The following is a 21,843-nucleotide window of genomic DNA, read 5'->3' as shown; positions in this document are numbered from 1 at the left end:
TTTTTCCAAAAAATCCAATTAAGAATTTAATATTTGTTCAAAGGTTCACTCTAGTTTCTTATAATGCCAAGCAAATTTCATAGCAATCTGTTACTTCTACAGAAAACATTTTCTTTTGCTTTTCCGAAATACTAGTACTCTGAATGTTTTTTCTACTTATTAGGATAATATTTTCTTCAAGTCTAATTTGGATTCAACTTATTGCTTCATATATATGTATATATACATTTCATAACTTCGATTGAAGAAATATTTTTGAGGGGTGCATTTATTTATTTTATTATAACTACAACTAGGCGGCACATTCGTTAGCAAAACTTAACGGAAAACTATCGATCGACAGATCTCTTGTTTTATAGAGAAAAATTTAAAGGTCTTAAAACGCTGAAATAATTAAAAAGAATGGCAAAATTAGTATAATTAAATAAAAATTTTGAATTGCACATGGTCAAGGAAAGTAGTGTTAAGATTGGCATATACATAACCTAAAATGGGGCGGCGATGGTGTCTTTGGGCCGGGCGCCGGGCCTTCTCTTCGGCCCCCCAAGAAGAATTTCGAGTACTTAACTTTATAAACAAACGTGAAAGGTATAAAAGGACAGCTTTCGTCAAGAGAGAACAGGCGCCACCGGCTAGAGTCTCTTCTATGCCCACAGATCAGGTATTATTTTCATTATGTCATTCGATGTGATCAATTATATACTTATATTATCATACTAAGTAAATTGATCGTTCTAGCACTGGCCTAGCGTATGGACTGGTCCTCGTTCTTTCCACCCTGGAACGGTGCCTTTACCCCTCCGTCAAGGCTATCCTTTGAATAACCAAGTGCCGCCGGCGGCTTACGGTAACTCTGAGCTTATGAAAATACCAAATTTTCTACATCTCAGTCCTGTTGCAATAAGAGAACAATGTGCGGCGTTGAAAAAGTTTTGCAATGACTGGCCGGTGGATCTAGAGCTTGATGAGAAAACTGAGAAAATGTTTCCGTTGGAAGTATGTATATATTCTCATGAGCTTAATATGTATCGTATGATAATATATTAATCGTGTAGCATAATGTTTTTAGGTGATTACGTCCGACTACTGCCATAGCGGTCCTACCATCAGAAATCCTTTGAGCAGAATTGTATCAATTAGAATCAAATTGTGCAATTTAAAACTGGACAAGCATTCGAAGGATAAGTTTTTGCGTATCGTAAACGACAAGTACGACCCCAAGACTGATCTCGTAACTATAGTGACCGATAGATGTCCGCTGAGGAAGCAGAATATGGATTATGCATTTTATTTGCTCACGGCCGTGTATCACGAGTCTTGGAAGGTCGAACAGTGGGAGGCGGAAAAAAGCGAGGCCGATATGGAAGAATACATTTGGGACAATAATATATCTAAAAAGTCTGCCACTAAGTGGTACACTTTAATGACGAGCGGCGAAAAGTTGAGCGATGAAGAAATTGATAAGTTTGATGTTAAAGAAATACCCAAAATAGAGGAGTTCAAAGAAGCCGTGTCGGAGTACTTCAATGTTGGCGAGAATGAATATCAGGTGAAGAAGTACAAGAGAGCCGCTTTACAATTGCTCGGATTGCCGGTTACCGAAGAGTTGCCTATTAGTCGGTTGAATAGGTCTTAAATTGTTGTTGACGCTTTTAGTTATGTAAATATATTTTCATTTTATAGTATTTATATAAGCGATTTTTTGATCAACCCTCACTTGATTTTATTCCTTAATTTATTAACTATATATAAACGAGTAAGTTGGATCTTTGATAATCTGAAATAACAAATAGTCTGCCTCCATCCCTGAATCATCGTATTGGCCAGGCAATCGAGAATAGGAAGGGACTTGAAATGGTTTGACTGAAATGTGCCACAGATACTTTTAATTTTTACAGAAATATAATAAATAAAAAGTAACACATGTTTATATACAAACCTAAGTTATCTATATACACTATGACGAACCCTTCAAAAGTTTAATGCTCTACATCCACCTGTAAGTCTCCAAAAAAAAGTGGGAGCGTTAAACACTCGGTATTAAAACATTTATTTCATAAAAAAATATGTGTATTGACATCTATGTACCAAAATTTAGTATCGATATATTTAGCCATGCTTAAAACCAGTAATAAATAATAATTATTTTACTTACGGTTAACTTTATGTGTAATACACAGATATATTTCTAAAAATATAAGCAAATAAAATAGTCAAAAATACGGGTAAAATTTATTCAAAGTCGTAAACCAATAATTTTTATTTTCAAACATAGTCTTCAACTCAATATGTTTTATGTTATGTCTATACAATAATATATTAAAATATGACTAAATTTCGCATCACATACGATTTGAGTCATTTGATAAAATTTGCATTTCCAAAAAATGCAATGAAACAATTTTTTTAGACATTTTTTCGTCCTTGAACACAGGTAACATTCGGTAAATATTTTTTTATTTATTTTAAAAATACAAAATGTTTTAAAAAAATATCTTAAATAAATTCTCTCAGTGAAGTGAAACACTTCAAACAGTCGTAATGTCTATAAATATACAATCTATATTACATTTTAAATAAAATATTCTTACATAATTTACGCAATCACATTGATCATTGTTAAATATATATGCATATATATATATATTTAATTCCATCAGTTCAATATTGATATGATATAAAAAAAATATTTGTGTATGTACATACATATACATATATATTTTCTCTTCATCCACCGTTGCGTTTTACAATCACCACTGATCTAGATTTATGTACACTTTGTTTTATCGTAACTATATATACACATTGTTTATTAAAGCTTCGAGTGTAGAGCTAGAACTTGCGTTCAAGATCCAAGCATCAGCCCCTGTTCGTCTTCGTCTTTATGGCAATTTGCGAGTCTTTGTCCCGTGCTCGGCGAGGACGTCAGCAGCGTGTAAGACTCTCGCGCCACCATCAGTCTGTGTGGACTATTCGCTATCAGGTGAGAGCCTCTCCTGAGCGATTTCCTACCCAGTTCAATTAATTCTATCGTGTCTCTGTTGAAGACAAAGCTCTTGTAAGCTTTGACAAACACGCACACTAACACTAACACTCCGAAGCCTATCATTCCGTATGATAGGAACGGTGCGGCTATAGCGCTGAAAGTCGTTGCCAAATACAACCATCGCTTAATCTGTGGTGAAAGCTCATCCACACCCTGAAAACATAAAATATTATTATATATACAAGTCATTTCATAGTATTCATGCTAATATAATTCTTCAGTATACGAGTATTTTTATGTATCACTTCAAAACGGGGGTTAAACAGCAGAAACTGCTCTCAAACTTAATCATTAATTTTGGTATAGATACCGTTAAAGAATGTGCGGTTCAAATGTGGTTTAAAAAAATCGTACTGAGGACGAGAGCCTTAAAGATTAAGGTCAGTCATAGGCATCCTTCTTCAATTGACAACAAACAACTGTAGGTGATAGACTAATTAAAATCACTGACAAAGTTTGGCGTTAGTAATGAAACAGTTCCACTTAAAACAAATAGGTGCCACTTGAACTGAATGAATACAAAATAAGTTTGTTCTGCGCTTTTTATATGCAACAAAAATGATCTGTGGGGACCACCCGGCCAAGTAAAAAGCGCTTATTTCAGATACACATAGTCCACGAGAAAGGACTTGTGGAATATATGCATTAAAAGCGCAATAAAACAATACAATGTACATGAAAATGATATATTCCAAATGATTAGCGTTCTAAATGCTAATAACGTCTGTTAAATGCCTTTACAAACACAAAATAATTGATTGGATTGACAAATGCAGCTTATGAAATGTTATAATAAGTGCGGGGCAGTCAAATCTCCACATGTTCTTTGCAACGATTCTTATATTCTTATAACTGAAATAAACAAATCTAATTTCACTTGCAAATCGTCGCTATCGCTGCACATGTCGAGAATAGATGAACAAAATTACTTTATCCATCTTGCGATATAAACGCTGACCATCTAATACTTATTCTAGCCGCTTATATCCTGACGAATGTATTCTGACCCATGTAATATAAATTCTGATCACTACCGTAATAAAATATCCATATGAGATTTTTTAAATAATACATTTTTTTATATAGATGATGTGTCGGGACAAACCGTAATTGTTGCGTCAAAATAAGTTTGGAAGACTAGTTAAAATGGGAATATAGTTAATGCGTCCCTTGGATTTTTTAAGAATGGATATTTTTTCGGCGGCGTGACAAACATTAGTGGAATTTATATACATTTCCAAACAAGACATTATTTTAACAATAGATAAGGTTTCTTGCCAATATTCTCTATTACGGAAATTACGAATTGAATATTTCATAAAATAGTGACATCACCAAAAAATTGAATAAGATCTATATTAAACAAAAACAAAGAGTCTGGTTCCGCCCCGAATCATCGACATTGAACGTAGAACTATCCCCCATTCTTCAAGGGTATATAAGCCAGAGTCAATTTTTCAGTAATTTTTTTAGCACTTCCGACAGGAACTTTAATTACAAATTGACTATAGAACTACCACTTCGCTTCCAATTGGGTTACACGAGAGTTAAGCTGAACTTATACTAAAGGTCAACTGATGAAAATAGCCGTTTTTCTTTAACCGTTCGATCTGATTTAACTAAAGCAGTCACCTTGAATTAAGAAGAGCTCAACGCGATTTTTGATACGACTCGGAGACTACGAAGACGCAGTACTATGGTATATATTTATGTGTATTCATTATTATACAAATTACATGGCCACATTTCAAACCGATTGCGAATCTAACGTTACGCAGTTATAAAATCTAATAATATATGTTTATATTAGTAAAAAAACAAAGAGCTGGTTCCGCTGTGAATCATTGGTATTGGTCAGAAGATCAAGAACTGAATGAAACGTTTAGACCGTAGTTCCCCCTATTCATTAAGGGTATATAAGTTAGAACGCTGCCGTACTCAATCACTTCGTTTAGGACTTCCAACAGGTACTTTAGTTAGAACTTAACATCCGAACTACCACTTCGCTTCCAACTTGATATTTTCCGGAATAAATGAGAATTCAGGGAAACTCGCGCCAAACAGAGCTACGCCGAATCGATCGAGACGAATTGATTCTTATCTGATAAATATTTCTGATTACTTTGAAAGCATTAAGTTCACTAATAAAATAGCAAATCCAAAATCTTGCTGCGAATTTATATTTACCTCTTCCAGCCACATTACAGGATATATAATATCAGGAAATTTGGCTACACTAGCTACGTTCTTAGCTTGCTCGACCCTCAGGTTCAACTGCACTCTGACTTTTCCTTCGACTGGAACACCCAATTTCTGAAATATCACAAACCCAGCGTTAGTAAACTGTAGTCACAAATATAAAAATTAAACTAGTATGTATTGAAATATCTCACTGGTTGAATTTTAAAATATGTCTCGTGTTTTTCTTTGATGGGATTTAGACCTTCAAACGGTTCCAGAAGTTTGGGGTCTGCATCGTAGAAATGAGGAAACGATAGGTACACTGGTGCGTCTGAAATGTAAATTGAAAGTCAATCTATTGTTTTAATCTGTACGTGGTAGATAAGATCGTTTGAACTTACCATATTGACACGGACTGATATTTTGTAAACCTTTAGGTGGACAGAATTCAGTTCCTGGACAGTAACATTTATTATCAGGCATTTTATCTACAGTTTGAAAGACGTTTTCTGGAGGTGTGTAAATATCAGCGTCGATTCCTGTAAATAAAGATAAAAGTTAATTATCTAGTTGTGAATATTAAAAGGGACTAATTTTATGAAACAGTCTGTATTTTAAAAGATAAACTGTGCTTATTTGATTTTTATTGATATAAGATACGTCCTGATCTTTCGGTTAATTTCTACTAATTTCGTGTACACGATATTATACTACATTTTTATTATTATTACTAGGGATGCTTACCATCTTTGACCGTAGGTCCTCTATATTGCAATGGAATTATCCTGCAGAGATCTTTGTCGTATACGTATACTATATCCGATTTTGTGATGTCCCTTGGAGGAAAGAACGATCCTTCAGAAGCCCTGAAATAAAATGAAAATCAATCTTGGATGTGTGATTTTATTTTATAGAAAAAAATATATTCTTAGTACTAAGATATTAAGTCATTTCAAGTCGTAGGTAAAGACAGTCCAAGGCTATTGTTGAGATGGGAAAATATTTTAATTGCTCATGATTTTTTATTATAGTTAATCTAGAACATTACTTAGTAAAAATAATACCTTATATCTGTGCAGGGCTTTTCGTCCCAGTATGGCAGATGATCCAATCCGTTGATTTTGTCCAAATAACCAAACTTCTCCATCCCCGAGTAGCCAGTGTAGATGGTCGAGACCTCGTTCAAGGTGCCGTTTCTCTGAAATGATGCAATTTACTCGATAATGAAAAAAATGTGCATCTAGTGTAACATTGAACTTGGCAGCGACCGCATTTTACGGTAGTTGAACATAAATTCCGTCGGTGTTTTTTCTTCTACCGCAGCGAATGCCAAAGCCATTGTTCTAAGTAACCAATACGTCAATGTTATGAGATGTCACTTACGGCTATTAACAAGCCCATCTTGCTCATGGGCCGCTTGTGTCTGGGGTAGAACTTGTGGGCCAGGCTAACGAATGGATCGTCGTAGCCGAAGACCAGTTCATCCGCGGTTACCTGGACGAAGGGTTTCACTTTGGCTATCGTTAGGGCTATTGAGATCGTTTTCTGGATGAGGTAGCCGAGATAGTTGCTTTTAGTGGACAGAGTCTGAAACGATTAATTAAGCACTTGTAAAAAAATATGTAGTAAGGACCAGCAGGGCCGGCCCGAGGGGCAGGCAGTACAGGCGACCGCCTGGGGCGCTGGATCTTGTGGGGCGCCGTGATACCAAATAAAGGCGCAATATTCACTTAAAATTATCAAAAAATATTGTTATAGAATATAATCTGATATTATTTGCCGAGCTAATACGATGACCTAAGCGCGATTCGCTCTAAAGCAATAAAAACATGCATATATTATTTCTATTTGTCATATGTATAGAATACAATACAACCAATTCATCTACAGACCCGATACATAAAACGTGTGAAATGTTCAACCTTTTATATATTCTTAAAAAAATATTAAAAATATATAAGAAACGTGTGTAAAAAAATAAACAAATTGAGTCGATGGTTTGTGATCAACGCAACACATTATTACTCATTTCCTTTCATAAAACGTCAACTTTTGGTATATCTGATTTGATTATTTTTACATCGGAGTTGGTAGTTATTTCTAAGATTTAAAAAATGTTTTCAATCTGTGTACAGACCAGTGGCGTACGGTGGGTGTTAATATTGGGTGTGCTATAAAAAATTAAAAAAAACGTACATTTTTTCATTTTAATTAGCCGAGGTTTTGGCATGCCTAAACTGCCTTACAGCTTTTTCCCATATATAAATAAATAAATAAACATCAAACCTAATCTAAAACATTATTATATAAAAATATCAAATTTCCAATAAACATAAAATTATAATTATTTATATATAAAATCTAATCTTCTTTCTTTAATCATAAATTTTTCTATCACGCTGTCATAAAAAGTGCTCTTCTTTTTAATATCCATAAGGATCCCTTTTTCTATTGAAATCAAGCTAAGGCCACATAGCCTTTCTTGGCCTTGGGTACTTCGATAACAATTATTAATTCGTTTCAGAGCAGAAAATGAACGTTCTGCTGAAGCAGTACTGCTTGGAAGAGTTAATATTAGTTTGCCTAATTTATCTATTTTCTGAAAACCTGACTCAAGATTATTTGTGTTCATAAATTATACAAGCTCATGAACAGATTTCTCTGCAAATTCAGGCAAATGATAAAGAACAGCAAGCTCATTTTTTAAACTTATATAATCAAATAATGCTCCATAGAATTGTTGCAGTTTGGTAAGTAATTCATTTGGAAATTTTCCTTTATATTGCTCATATTTTTCTTTCTCCAGAAGGTGAAAATATTCCAATTTGGACATTGAAGAAAAACGGTATTCAATTTGCTTACATATATTATCAACTATTGTATTAAATAGTTGGCTAAACGCGTGCTTTTCTTCAACAAGCAAATCATTACTCAGTCTTGGATAATTTTCTTCCGTTACATAAGAATCCCATAATGTTTCATAATTATTTCCTGTTCATGTCTGCGTTGTTGCAAAATTTCGGTAACTTTCTTACAGCAATATAATATGTCAAAAGATTTAGATTGTAAAATGTTGTATAGCACATCAGTTTTTCCAAAAAGGTTTGAAAATATGTGGAGAAGTTTTCTTGTTTCAAAATCTTCCAAAAAGCTAAGAAAACCTCGTGCTTTTATTACAGTGTCGGGGTCCCATAGTTCACAATTTTTCACGACGTCTCGAAAAAAGTCCGTAAATTCATTTCTGTATTTTTGCACTGTGTTACTTAACCGTGATGTGTAATTCCATCTTGTAGGTGTAACAGAAGGAAGTCTTCTACCTACAAACTCTTGTAAAGCATTTATTCGTTTGGAAGATTTCGAAAAGAATGCAGACAATCCATTTAAAGTTTGAAAGAATGATTTGCACACTTTTATATTGGAAAGACCTTGTTGTAATGTTAAATTCAACATATGAGCATAGTGTGTAAAAATGGCCAATGGATAAACTTCGAGTACTTTGGCTTGCAAACCATTAATATGCCCACTCATTACACTCGCCCCATCATAAGTCTGTCCAACTAATTTTTCTTGAATTTGAAATTCTTCAATTATATTTACAACGTGGCAAAATAAGCTATCGTCTGTTTTATCAGAGCTAACGTCTGTAAAGCCAATAAACCGCTCGTAAACTTTACCTTCATAAACAAAACGCAAAACTGTCGAGAGCTGTGAGTTCGTCATTATATCTGAAGTTTCGTCAAGAATAATAGCGACAAAATTTGCTGAATTTACTTCTTCCTTAATATGATCTTTAATAACATCACCAATTGCTTCAATTATGTCATTCTGTATGGATGGGGAAGTACCACGAAACACCGTTGCAGTATTTAAATGAGTATCCAAAACAGAATCGTATTCTCGAAGTGCATTTAAAAATTCAAGGTAATTTCCTTTGTTTAGTGAATTACAGGACTCATCGTGGCCTCGAAAAGGTTGTTCTTGTTTTCCTAGATATACTACTGCGTCAATCATTCGTTTTAATATTTCTCTATTTTTATGAACTTGTTCATTATGTTGACTTATATTAGCTTTACGTTGAGCGTCAATCATGACTTCAATTCGTTGTTTTCCAAACATTTTGAGAGAAAAAAATGATTGAACGTGTGACTGCGCTCTTTTGTGTTTTTTCAGTGCCGTTATCAGATGACTAAGGTCAGCAAATCCACTTTTATTCCACACGCTTCTTTCTTTGGAAAACAATAAACATGGCCAACAGAACAATCTAGATCGAAGTTCGCAGCCTGTTAACCACTCAGTTCGTTCATATGATGAAAATGAAAAATGTCTTGTATATTCACATTTATTGTCTTTATGCTTCATAAATAAATTGGGAAGAGGTGGACGTGGTTTGCCAATTTTGATGATCTTCAATTTAATTTCATAACTTCTTTTTGAAAATGGATTATTCAAAATATCTTCAACAGTATTCTTCATCATTATTGGGGTAAATAAAAAAATATAATCTAGAATAGAAAATTAAGTATTGATCATATGTAAATAAGATAATAAACTATTTTACGCCAAAATATAAAAAATGAGTGACATGTTGTTGTGATATAATGTAATAAAAAAGCAGCGACGGACGCAAGAGTTTTTGAAGTACGTGCACCAAATTCGAGACCTATTTTACTACTGAGCGCTGCCAGCCGACAGATCGACTTCAGCCGTTAAATCTCGGAACAATTTACTTTAGTCGGCCGCCGCACTCAAGGTCGGCGCGCCACATGAGTAATACATAGCGTGTCGGTCGCGCGGAAACTTTTAGAGCGACTGACAAATACCAATGCATACTATACACTGCATATTAAAATTTTATAATTTTGCATACTACTGTATGCAAAATGATGTCGCTTTATGCCCTAAATTTTCTAAATTTCTAAATTTATATTTTAGATGGTTTTACGGGTGTGCGCCGCACACCTAGCACACCCTGAATATACGCCCCTGGTACAGACAGAGATCGGACAACAAAATTTTGACCTTGTGTGAATTTTGACCTTTGGATCAGTGTCGGTCGGTGAAACACTTTCCCTCTCGATCGCTCGCGTGTTAGTAACTAGAGTGAAAGAGATGTAGAGGCATGCGTGTATTTAAGTATATCGAATGATTCGATCTGCTTAAATAAATCATCAGTAAGGGATTATCGTTTTGGGAAAGCGGTACTGCAGGATAAGAGATAAGATTTTTTGTTAATAATTATTAATTGTTTATAATATTCTATTTTCATATTTCATTTTATGTGGATAAATACTGAAAGTAATTTTTGTATTTCATTCGTGTAAATCGTTACTCTTAGTATTATTTTATATTATTTCTCTTTAAATAGCATAAATACTTACATAAATAAAATTTAATTTAAAACATCGTGATTTTTGAGTATCACCTTTCTTTTTTATTATATTATATTAATACTGTCTTGGTTTTATCTTATATGTATATATAATTAGTTAAAAAACTGCTTTTTGATTATTTCATTACTACTTTAAGTTTTTTATAATTTATCGCTTCTAATATATATTTAATTATTTTTCTTTTTAATGCTTGGTAAAGATATTTTAATTATTTAAGAACATATAAGTATTTAGTATCTTTATATTCTACAAAAAAATAATTCAACCCTTAATAATGGCATCAAAAAAATTATCCAGAGCTGAAAACCGAAAAAGAAAATTGGTAAAAGAACAAAACATTCAAGAATGTTCGAAATTGTTTGTTAGCTTCTTTAATAAGAATATTCCTGAAAATAGTATGAACGATATTGTATCAAATAATTCAAATAATGATAATAATAGTTTATTAAATAACATTATTTTCAATAACGGATCTACTAGTGAAAAAAACACAAACATTGATAGTAATAATTGTTCAAATTTATCTGCAACAGTTAATCATGATATTATATATCAGCGAGATGAAGAAAATCGTTCATTTACAAATAGTATGTATTACCGCAAGTCAAGTAATGGAGAAGCTTACCTTAGAAGGTGGCTATTTTACTCAATAAAATCCAATAAGGTTTTCTGTATTTGTTGTAAGTTATTCTGTTTTTCTAAATCCTCGTTAGGATTTAAAGGATGTTGTGATTGGAAAAATATTCATAGTTATTTAAATTCCCACGAAAATTCTTCTGAACATAAAAAGGCGTTCATAAATTATTTCGAAGCTCTTCAGCGATTTAAATCTGGTAAATGTATAGATCAAGAGCTACAGTCTGTCATTTTAAAAGAAAGAGATCATTGGAAGCTGATTTTCGAAAGACTGTATAACGTAATTTTATATTTATCGCAACATAATCTTTCATTTAGAGGCTCGTCTGATAAACTGTTTACCCCAAATAACGGAAACTTTTTAGGACTTATTGAATTATTGAGTAAATATGATGTAACTATGCACGAACACGTGCGGCGCGTAATTTCTAAGGAAACTAACACCTCTTATTGTAGTAATAAAATTCAGGGCGAAATTTTATCATTAATTTCATCTGCTATTAGAGATACTATTTTAAGCCGCGTCAGAAAATCTAAATATTTTAGCGTTATTTTAGACTGCACACCTGATATCAGTCATAAGGAACAATTATCATTTACAATCCGATACGTAAATATTGATGACTGTAATATTAAAGTAGAAGAAAATTTTATCACTTATCAGGAATTAGATGAATCAACGGGAGAATCAATTTTCGAAGTAATTAAGGGGCTATTAGAAAAACATAAATTAGATTTAAAAAATTGTCGAGGGCAGGGTTACGATAATGGTTCGAATATGAAAGGGAAAAATAAAGGCGTTCAATCGCGTATTCGAGTTGAAAATCCGCGAGCATTTTTTGTTCCTTGTGGTTGTCATTCTCTCAATTTAGTCATTTGTGATTCAGCCGTGTCTTGTGTAGAATCAGTTACTTTTTTTGGAATCATAAATAGGCTTTACACGTTATTTTCAGCATCAACTGCAAGGTGGAAAATTTTATCAGAAAAACTAACAGATTTTACTTTAAAACCACTTAGTGAAACACGTTGGGAAAGTCGAATCGAATGTATTAAACCGATAAAAAATCAAATAATTGAAGTACATGACGCCCTGACTACACTTAGTGATAATTCATTAGATCCCGCAATTAAACACGAAGCTTTAACGTTATCCGAACAGCTTTGTGATTTATCATTTCTCACGATCCTCATAACTTGGTATGACATCTTGAAATGTATCAATTTAATTAGTAAATCGATGCAGTCTAAAAGTATGGATTTAGGATCAATAATATCATTATTAAAATCGTGTACGGAATATTTAACAGATTATCGTGTGAATGGATTTGATAAGGCTAAATATGAGGGAATAGAATTAGCAAAACTATTGGAAATAGAACCAATCTTTATTGAAAAAAGAACTCGTCGGAAAAAACGATTATTTGATTATGAATGCGTGGATGAAAGTAGCAATAACCCGGAAGAAAACTTTAAAAACAATACTTTTAATATAATTTTAGATAATATATTAAGCTCTCTTAAAGAGCGCTTTCAACAAACAGATGATTTTCAGAAAACTTGGGGATTTTTATTTGATTTAAAACATGTTCCTGAATTAAACAACCTTAAAACACAATGTGCAAAATTAGATTTAATTCTTAAAGATGGAGATAATTGTGATATTAATGGTAATGATTTATGCGAAGAAATTAAAATAATTGGCACCTTAATACTTGAAGGTAATAGTACTCCAATAGAAGTATTGAATTTTATAAAAATTAACGAATTACAAAATGTTTTGCCGAATTTATGGATTGCTTTAAGAATTTTATTAACTCTCCCGATAACAGTTGCTTCGTGTGAACGCAGTTTTAGCAAACTTAAACTAATCAAGACCTATTTAAGATCAACTTTATCTAGTGAACGTCTTAATTCCCTAGCAATAATATCAATAGAAAATGAAATAGCGCAAAAACTTGACGTATCTGATATTATTAATACATTTTCAAACTCAAAGGCGAGAAAACAAAATTTCACTTGTTAGATGATTTTAATCGATTAAAATATTATACTTTTACAAACGTAATACAAAATTTTTTAATTTTGTAATGTCAAGCATGAAACGCTTGTCCTAATCTCCTAATCTACAAGCAAGCACCAATGGGGAGGACGACTAGAATTTCTGAGAAAATCTGACAGACTGTTCAAACAATACCAGTAGCTATTTCATATTTGTGAGGTTCCTAGCTTATCAAATTTTTTTTATTAAAGCTAGCGGATTTTATTTAATAATGACTATTTTTGTTGTTTATAAATGTTTTTATTTTAAAATATGTTATATAATCAGGACATCGAATCGTTATTTTTTTCGTTCCGGTTCAGTTAAAAAATATATATATCGGTAGAATATTATATGATATTCTTTACTCTATGGTTTTTACGCTCTTCGGTTCAGCTCCGAGTGATTTTTTTAAAAATGTTTCTATTTGTATTAAAAATTAACTTTCTACCATATTTAAAAAAAAAATATTTCTTATCTAATAATTATGTATGTAAAATTGCTTGTTTTGTGTGTTTGCCTGTTTTATTTCTTAATAGTACCTCAATTAAAACATTTATGCTATATAACCAACCATGAAATTTCTGTGATAGGATTCTTATATTACAAATATATGTATTCAAGTATTCGCCGTCGGTATTCAAGAGGGTGGAAGCCGCGAAGTCGGGCTGTTGAAAGATTAACAGTATGGGAGGAGAACACCGATGGCGATCCTACATAGATTAAGTTCGCTATTAATCGAGTAAACTTCATATATACCGGTCATTGATTGGCTAGGTACACTGTTCCATATTTTTCAACTTTATATAAATCGAACATCATCAACCGTTCGCCGGTCAGGTTAGGTTCGCTATCCCATTTTTTTAACTTAATATAAAGCGAACATTCACCGGTTACAATAATATTTTTCTTCCAACTTTCTTTCTGGAGTCTTCCAACTCTGATGACACTCTGGAGACACTCTCTTCTTGGAAGAGGTTGTAGAGTATACGCCACTCGTTGCTCTCGTATATAGTGCCATATATCATGCGGAGAACTTACCTCTCGAATATGTCAAGCAGCCTATTGTCAGCCCTGGTAAGTGTCCAGCTCTCTAAACTTTGTGTCAGAACTTGTCTGATAAGCGTTTTGTAGAGCAATATTTTTGTACGACGAGATGGTGTCCGCAATTTGACTTGTTTTATTAGGCTGAAATAGCATTTATTTTTGACACTACTCGTCTCTTGATCTCCTTGCTGACATCGTTTGTAGCTATTAATAGGGTTCCGAGGTATATGAAGTCACTGACACACTTAAAATTGTACTCGTTCATTTCGAGATTTTTAGGATACTGGCTCCTCAAGCTAGGCATAACCGACATGTATTTTGTTTTCGTTTCATTGATCTTCAATCCCATTTTCCTGGCTGATGATTCAACGGCGTTAAAGGCTTCTATTAGTGCCTGTTTTGATCTCGCCACTATATCTATGTTATCAGCGCAGGCGAAGATTTTTATCGATTTATTATACACACTGTCGGTTTATCCAGTTTGGCATCTCGGATTTCTTTTTCTAGGGCAATGTTGAACAGACTGCACGCTAGAGCATCGCCCTGTCGTAGGCTTTTGAGTGTTACCACAGGTTTTGTTAAAAAATCGCGACAAAAAACTACAAATTTTTAAATACCCACAATCGCAAAAAAGAGTATCGTGTCAAATACACTATTAGATTACTTTAAATTAAATTATACTTTTAAGCTGATGTAATGAGTTATAAAAACATTAATGGGGGGGGGGGGCGCAAATTTAGTTTTTGCCTGGGGCGCCAAATAACCTAGGGCCGGCCCTGAGGACCAGCGTTCTCTAAACTATTTTAGTCGTGTAAGACAATACATATATTGGTAAAAAACGTTGTTTTTTTAATATTTACATCAACTCTTCTACGAGTATCTGAATGCATCGCAGCAATCACCAATTTATCTTTTATTTAATGTTTACGATCATGTAGTTATCACTTAGCGTACCTTCAAGTGCTGACTAAAGTCTTAAACCACTGTCTTAACCATGAGATGTGATGCTAGAGAATAAAATGGATTTTCTTTGCCAGACAGAGCGTTCCAAGTCTTTCAATGTTACTGAAAATTATTTATATGTACTGGGCATGCACGTGAGAGGTAGCTTATCGTCATGCGAAGGTATTCTGATTTCTCGATGATTTTCATTTCTCGAAAAATGAGCATTCTCGACTTCACTTTTTGATGGCACGAACACCTTCGGAAAGGTCTCTTATCTGAGTGTCTCTTTTTTCACTAAAGCAAAAATAAGGCGGGTTCATACCTATTATGCCTACTAGGCATGAACCTGCCTTTACTTATGCAGCGTTATAAGAAGACAGTGGTTGTAAACCTTTTAAAAATATTCTTACAAATTTAATTTTATATAATATTTTTATTATATAAAATTAAATTTGCTTTATAAAATTTCTTCGCAACTCGATGTTATACCGTGATTTAAAAATAGCTACCTTAACTTAACACTTCGATATATTAAACGTAAAACACCATGATCGCATTAATAAAAAAATATACGAAAAATAACAATTATTTTTCTTCTTCTTACTAATACTTATAATAATAATATTAATAATAATACACTACTAGTTAATATATGTATATATGTGTGTGAATAAAAAAAAACATAATTTGAAGGTCATTTTTTCATTACAAATATTCACTAGAAACTACAAAACGCATTTGATACTATATAAAGAATGTTTTTTAGTGGTTTGTTTTTCGAATTGGCAAGAAATCAGCTGATTTGTGCTCAGTTTGGTTTGCCATTTTATAATAAATAGACTTACGCCAGAACAATGCTTGCAAATTATGCAAATTTATTTCGAAAATCGTGGTTCAGTTCGCGAAATTTATCGTGCGCTATGTCCATTTTACGGTTGACATAAACGTCTACCCGAGCAACTAATTCGAATAACCGTAAATTATTTTTCACGCATACGCATCCGCAGAGATATCGTACAATGCGTACTGAAAAAGTTGTTTAAGCGTAGTGTCGAGGAGAATCCTAATGACTTAATTCGCCATCGTGCACAGCAATTGAAACTGTGTCTATCCACTTTATGGAAGATTTTACGAAAAAATATTGATTTACGAGCTTACAAAATCTAGCTCGTGCTGCGTCGTGTGCGTCATAAATTCAGTGAATGAGCCGAAAACTCTTGCTTTTTATTTTCACCACAAAATTTTGTTCAGCAATGAGGCTCATTTTTGGTTGTATGGTCAAAAAGTAAAACTGCCGCATTTAAAGTGAAGAAAATCTACAAGTCATTATTGAAACGCCGATATATCCACAAAAAGTCACTGTTTGGTGTTCTTTATGAGCTGGTGGAATCATTGGTCCATATTTCTTCAAAAATAATGCCGGCCAGAACATTACAGTCAACGGAGAGCGCTATAGATTCATAATTACTGACTTTTTCGTTCTCCAATTAAATTGCATTAATGTGGAAGAGCTTTGGTTTCAACAAGACAGCGCAACATGCCAAATAGCACGCGCCATAATCCATTTATTTAAGGAAACATTTAATTTCGCGTAATGGACCTTCATATCGTATGATTTAACACTTTTAGATTATTTCTGTGTAGATATGTGAAGTCGCTAGTCTATGCCGTTTAACCAGAGACGATGGACGACTTGGAAGCCAACATTCGCCGCGTTATTATCGATATACAATACAGCACCAGCTGCTCGATAATTGAATTTACAGATTGCGCTTTATCTAGAAATCATATTTAAACACTATTGACATTAAATAATCTTTTCAATAATGCCATTACCACGATTTTTATGTATTTTATTTCATTTTAAAGTTCTATACTTGTTAAAAAATCACCATTTAGTTATACGATTAGCTGCGGAAGGCAACTGTTAAGCATTTTTAGTTAGTTAATAAGCCATTAGTTTATATTCAATATTGTGAATCAAATCAATCTAAACATTTATTTTTTTAACAAAATCACTTAAAAATCGCAGTTTTCTTGACTTTGTATTTATAAATAATATATAATTAACTATTAACATAAAAGTCTAATAGATAAATAAATTATGATTCTAAATAGCTATAGACTTATGTGGCACGTTCTTAATAATGTTATTTAAGTACGTAATTTAATTTCGCAAAGCGACCCTCGGTACACGACAGAAATGAGTAAAACGACCGAGAACATGAATATGATTGATTAAATGCTCATGTCATCGGATAAGAGGTTATTGCAAAATTATAAAATGTTCAGAACTCTAAGGTCAATGGAAATGTTTAAAAAGTATGTGAAAAATTGTCGGTTAAGTGACTAGTAAATACGAGGAAAAAGTATCGACATCATAATTGCACAATTATAAAGATTTTTATAACATAATTGCTCGTGATGAATCGAACAATCACATTCCGTTTTTTTTGTTGGCACCACAACAACGATTGACACTTTTTTTATACTTGGTTTTCCACGGCCCCGTAAAACGTTTGTAAATAAATCACAATGGTTCTCACTGTGTTTAAGATGAATTAAACATATTGTTCATCGATCAATCTTCATTAATATAAATGTTTAACTAATTGACTATATTTTATATAAAATATACAGACATTAAAAAAAGTGTGAATCAGTATAATCCAAAGTTTCCAGTCAAATAAAAATGAGATGCACCATATCTGAATGTAAATTTAAAATACATTTACGTTTATTTGTGAAGCTTAACAATTACGGTACTAATTTTCAGTTATTGGCATGCTTCGAAAAAATTGTTACAAAACTCCATGCGTTAAACTAAAACTGTTTCTCATCGCTGGATTGCAGCGAAAGGTTAAAGGCGGCACAGAGATAAGTTTGTTAATGTTTATTACATAACGCACATCGTCAACAACAAGAGCGAGAGTGAAAACAAACAAGTCTACAGTAACATACATCTATAATGTGCAATACAATAATTAGAACGACAATGAGCAAAACTAGAAGACGATCCGCCCGCGTAAAAGGTCTAGTCGCGATCGTGTCGCAATATAATCTCACGTAATAATTATTATTTTATAATCGATAATAACACAACAACGGCGAGTCGAAAAACCTGTAAATGTAATCCGCCGCCGCGTTCCCGTATCGATTGACAAGTTCTTGTGTAATATCTGTCTGAATGACTCTTATGAGATCTTATGAGAATAGTAAAGTATGGATTCTAGTAAGAGTGATCGATTATGCAGTGGCACCTATATAGTGGCACAAGGAAGTAGAAGGAATTATGCAGTTTTTCGTGTTAGAGTAGGTATCACCATTGTTTTATTAATAAATCAGTAGAATAATACTGACACAACTATATAAAGAATTGGCTTAACATTTAGAAGCCCAAAGGCATGTATGTCATGTCCAAAATGGTTTTACCATTGCAGTCAAAGGTATCTGTCATGCCCAATATATTTTCTATTTTTTGTAGACATTTTAAATGATTCAGTATTTTATTTCATTAATTACTCAGAGACACTTCTTTAAACATATTACAGTAAAATATTTAGTAATTCCTAACCATTTTATTTGGAATTATCAAATTACTAAAATTTGTTGTAAAAGCATTTTTGAAAAAAAAATTTGACCAGTCGGTGTCAACTGCTCAAAACCTATACGTATGATTTGTTATCCATGATTCTCAATTTAAAAAGTTTAGATTTTAGATTTACGTACATATTTTCTTTAAATAAATTAAATTACTGTATTTAATACAACTCAATATTTAGACAATAAATTCCGAATCGTGAAGCTGATGTTGACGAGTCAATTGTCATATATTTATTATTTTATGCCCTATAAAATCGTGAGGATTAATTACTTAAGTCCTTCAGTTGTTCGATAGATTTTTGCGATACATTGTTCATGTTGAAGAATATCATATATAAAAAGTGATTAAACTTTTATTAATCGTAAATTTGATATAATTCATTAATTATGAAAAATAATATCAATTGAGTGGCGGATGTTGGTTTTTAGGTGCTCCAACGGCGTTAAATGGCAGTTGCTCCCCTTCAATTTGGCCAGAAAAATGCGTGTCATTTAATGAAATACTATGAAACTTAATAAAATCAAAAATAAACTTTTGCCCCCACTCTTCCCTGAAAAAATGGAATGACTGATTCTAAACCAGAAATTATCAAATCTGTCGCAAAAATATTTTTTTAAATATATCATTTCAATAAAATTATATCGGAATACATTTTCACCGGTGGATATTTATTTTTACCAGTGAAAATATAATTTATTTGACAGGTGCCAGTAAGTAATATATACATTTACATACTGATCAATATTTATTTACATGTAATGTGTAAATGTTACAGTGAATGTGTATTTTTCAGTGAAGTTATATTTTCACTAGTGAAATCTAAATACATTTTCACTAGCGAAAATATAGCAGCATATAATTTCACTAGCGCCTATGCTAGTGAAATTATATGCTGCTCTAAAATATTCATGAAACTCTATTTGACAGTTGCGAAACGTCCATTTTCTGTTCAAACCCAAACTTAACCTAATGAAAGTTCTAAAATGAATTATATTTTTAGTACTTTCATTAAGTCAATTCAAAAATATTCCTCTCAGGGGAAAATAAGTAAAGAATAAGTACAGACAGATGTCGCATTGCTCCATGGTTTGTCCGCATAATATTACACTACATTTTAAGAACATGTTAGCTATCCTCATCGATATTACTACGGATTTCTGATATGAGAGAATTGGTTAAAGTATATACAAATCGAATATTGGTCAATAGGAGGGACCAAGAATAATTATTACTTCTCGGAAGTCAAAAATTCACGTCAAAAGCAACAAAATCGTGCCGGCGCCGTCGCAGTTGGAACGCTAACGAGCGATTAAAAAATTTTAACTTATCACAATGTGCATTCGTAAGATTTAAAAAGTCAAAGAGAACCTAGACACTAATTCCGATCTTTCAGAAATTATTTACATTAAAGAACACTTTTCAGGTAAACATATGTATTCTTTGTGATTATCGGATTGAGCTTTTACAAAGTCATAAATCAGAGGTAAAGCTCAACACTAATGATTGATTTTTCTCCCATTTTAAATATAAAAAAATAAAAATAAATAAAATATCCCATTAGAACTATTAATACCTTTAATGAAAATTAATATAATTACACTAAATCGCACAGAAAAAATCCTATGATTTTATTTTTACAGCACTGATTTTAAGTCGTAATTTCGGGTATTTTATTGAGAACTAAAATATCATATAAATATATTTACATTCACATTGCTTGACTGGTTTTGAATTTGCAAACAATTAAGGTAATAGTTTTATTAAAAATAATCTACAGAATAATTATACTCTAAATTTAGAAAATGGAAATAAGTAGTTAAGGTTAAATAATTAAAAAATAGTATTATAATTAATTAGCTAAATAGCTGAGCGTCTAAATGGATATGTTGAGCTTAGAAAAACTGACAGAATGTTGAATGCACATAAGTGAATGATGGAAGGGCATCGCATCAATGTTATTTTGATTCATTCAAATACAATTTTCTACATCATTGACCTTATAAGTATTGTTTTTAATGTATTAAGATAATAGTCCTCACGATTTTATATTATCTAGTATTTATTGATTTAATAAACTATAATTATAATTAGTCATAAATATTAATTTTCATTTGCCCTAAAAATGCCGAAAAGTTAATAAATTATTTAAACTTGTTTCAATGACTTTTAAAAGTTTTGCTTTTTTTAAAAGTATTACCGGAAAAGTTGATTTCGCAATTAAATTAAATTCATACAATTTTTTACCAATACTTTTGTTGTTTGATTTGACTTGTATATTAGTCTGACTCATCTCTGCGTTGTATTTTGTTTGTGAAAATTGAATATAATAAACACTTTTTGTATTAAAAAAATCTGACCGCAACGACGTCATATGCGGTTAAGTTTTTTACTTATTTGGTAATAAACTCACGGATAAGCATCACATGATTTTTGTTTATAAAAAAATAGAGATACTCACAAGTAACGGAATATTTGGCACCACGAGCTTTTCCATCTTATTAACAGACATTTCTGGGATAAACCTTAAGATCTTCTTATGCTGAAACGTCACAGTGTCATTGTCATGAAACTTGATGTTGACTTTCTCCATATCTTCTCTGTAAATATTAAAATTAAACATTTAATACACTAATTTAATACATATATAATATTTATAATAGTTTGCAAGCCGTCTTGCTATTATAATAATTTTTAAGATGACTTGCCCAATTTCATAATGATTATTTATAGTATGGTGTATAAAAAAAACAATATGTGAATACATATAAATCTATACAGTATGAATAAAAAATATTATATTTATTAAATATGCACTAAATAAAAATGGTAAGTAATCAATTTATTCTATAGGTTTAAATTTAATAAAATACAAAAAATACGATTTTTAATATATAGAATAATTATGATGGAATATAAAAGAGTTTTTAAACACTTTGCCTTATTATGTGTGAATTAA

At 32.1% G+C, this 21,843-nt stretch overlaps 3 protein-coding genes across 4 annotated transcripts in view; 2 read left to right on the top strand and 1 right to left on the bottom strand.

Moving 5' to 3' along the window:
• The first annotated feature begins 413 nt into the window (after positions 1-413).
• On the top strand, positions 414-1,689 carry mRpS35 (mitochondrial ribosomal protein S35). Its single transcript, XM_088202707.1, has 3 exons — positions 414-661; positions 739-996; positions 1,070-1,689. Exons 1-3 carry the CDS (start codon positions 491-493, stop codon positions 1,634-1,636), a joined length of 996 nt encoding a protein of 331 aa, XP_088058833.1. The 5' UTR covers positions 414-490; the 3' UTR covers positions 1,637-1,689.
• A 531-nt stretch (positions 1,690-2,220) lies between these two features.
• The window catches only part of dsb (scavenger receptor class B member debris buster), a 95,270-nt gene continuing 75,647 nt past the window's right edge, over positions 2,221-21,843 (bottom strand). For both annotated transcript variants that reach the window (XM_088202513.1, XM_088202522.1), the window contains exons 6-13: positions 21,346-21,484; positions 6,611-6,814; positions 6,292-6,425; positions 5,972-6,093; positions 5,629-5,766; positions 5,440-5,558; positions 5,234-5,359; positions 2,221-3,199 (exon numbers count right to left, since the gene is read on the bottom strand). In XM_088202513.1, the coding sequence (XP_088058639.1) occupies positions 2,846-3,199; positions 5,234-5,359; positions 5,440-5,558; positions 5,629-5,766; positions 5,972-6,093; positions 6,292-6,425; positions 6,611-6,814; positions 21,346-21,484 (1,336 nt within the window). In that variant the 3' untranslated portion in view covers positions 2,221-2,845. The remainder of the gene's footprint in view (positions 3,200-5,233; positions 5,360-5,439; positions 5,559-5,628; positions 5,767-5,971; positions 6,094-6,291; positions 6,426-6,610; positions 6,815-21,345; positions 21,485-21,843) is intronic.
• On the top strand, positions 11,134-13,411 carry LOC148238397 (zinc finger MYM-type protein 1-like). The gene has a single exon (XM_088202464.1). It carries the CDS (start codon positions 11,207-11,209, stop codon positions 13,274-13,276), a length of 2,070 nt encoding a protein of 689 aa, XP_088058590.1. The 5' UTR covers positions 11,134-11,206; the 3' UTR covers positions 13,277-13,411.

Source organism: Plectrocnemia conspersa, unplaced genomic scaffold (genome assembly GCF_051122295.1).
Source record: "Plectrocnemia conspersa isolate PC_06_02 unplaced genomic scaffold, ASM5112229v1 ptg000001l, whole genome shotgun sequence".
Classification (NCBI taxonomy): Eukaryota; Metazoa; Arthropoda; class Insecta; order Trichoptera; family Polycentropodidae; genus Plectrocnemia; species Plectrocnemia conspersa.
Note: the sequence above shows the minus strand (reverse complement) of the source record. Positions and strands in the feature narration are given on the sequence as shown.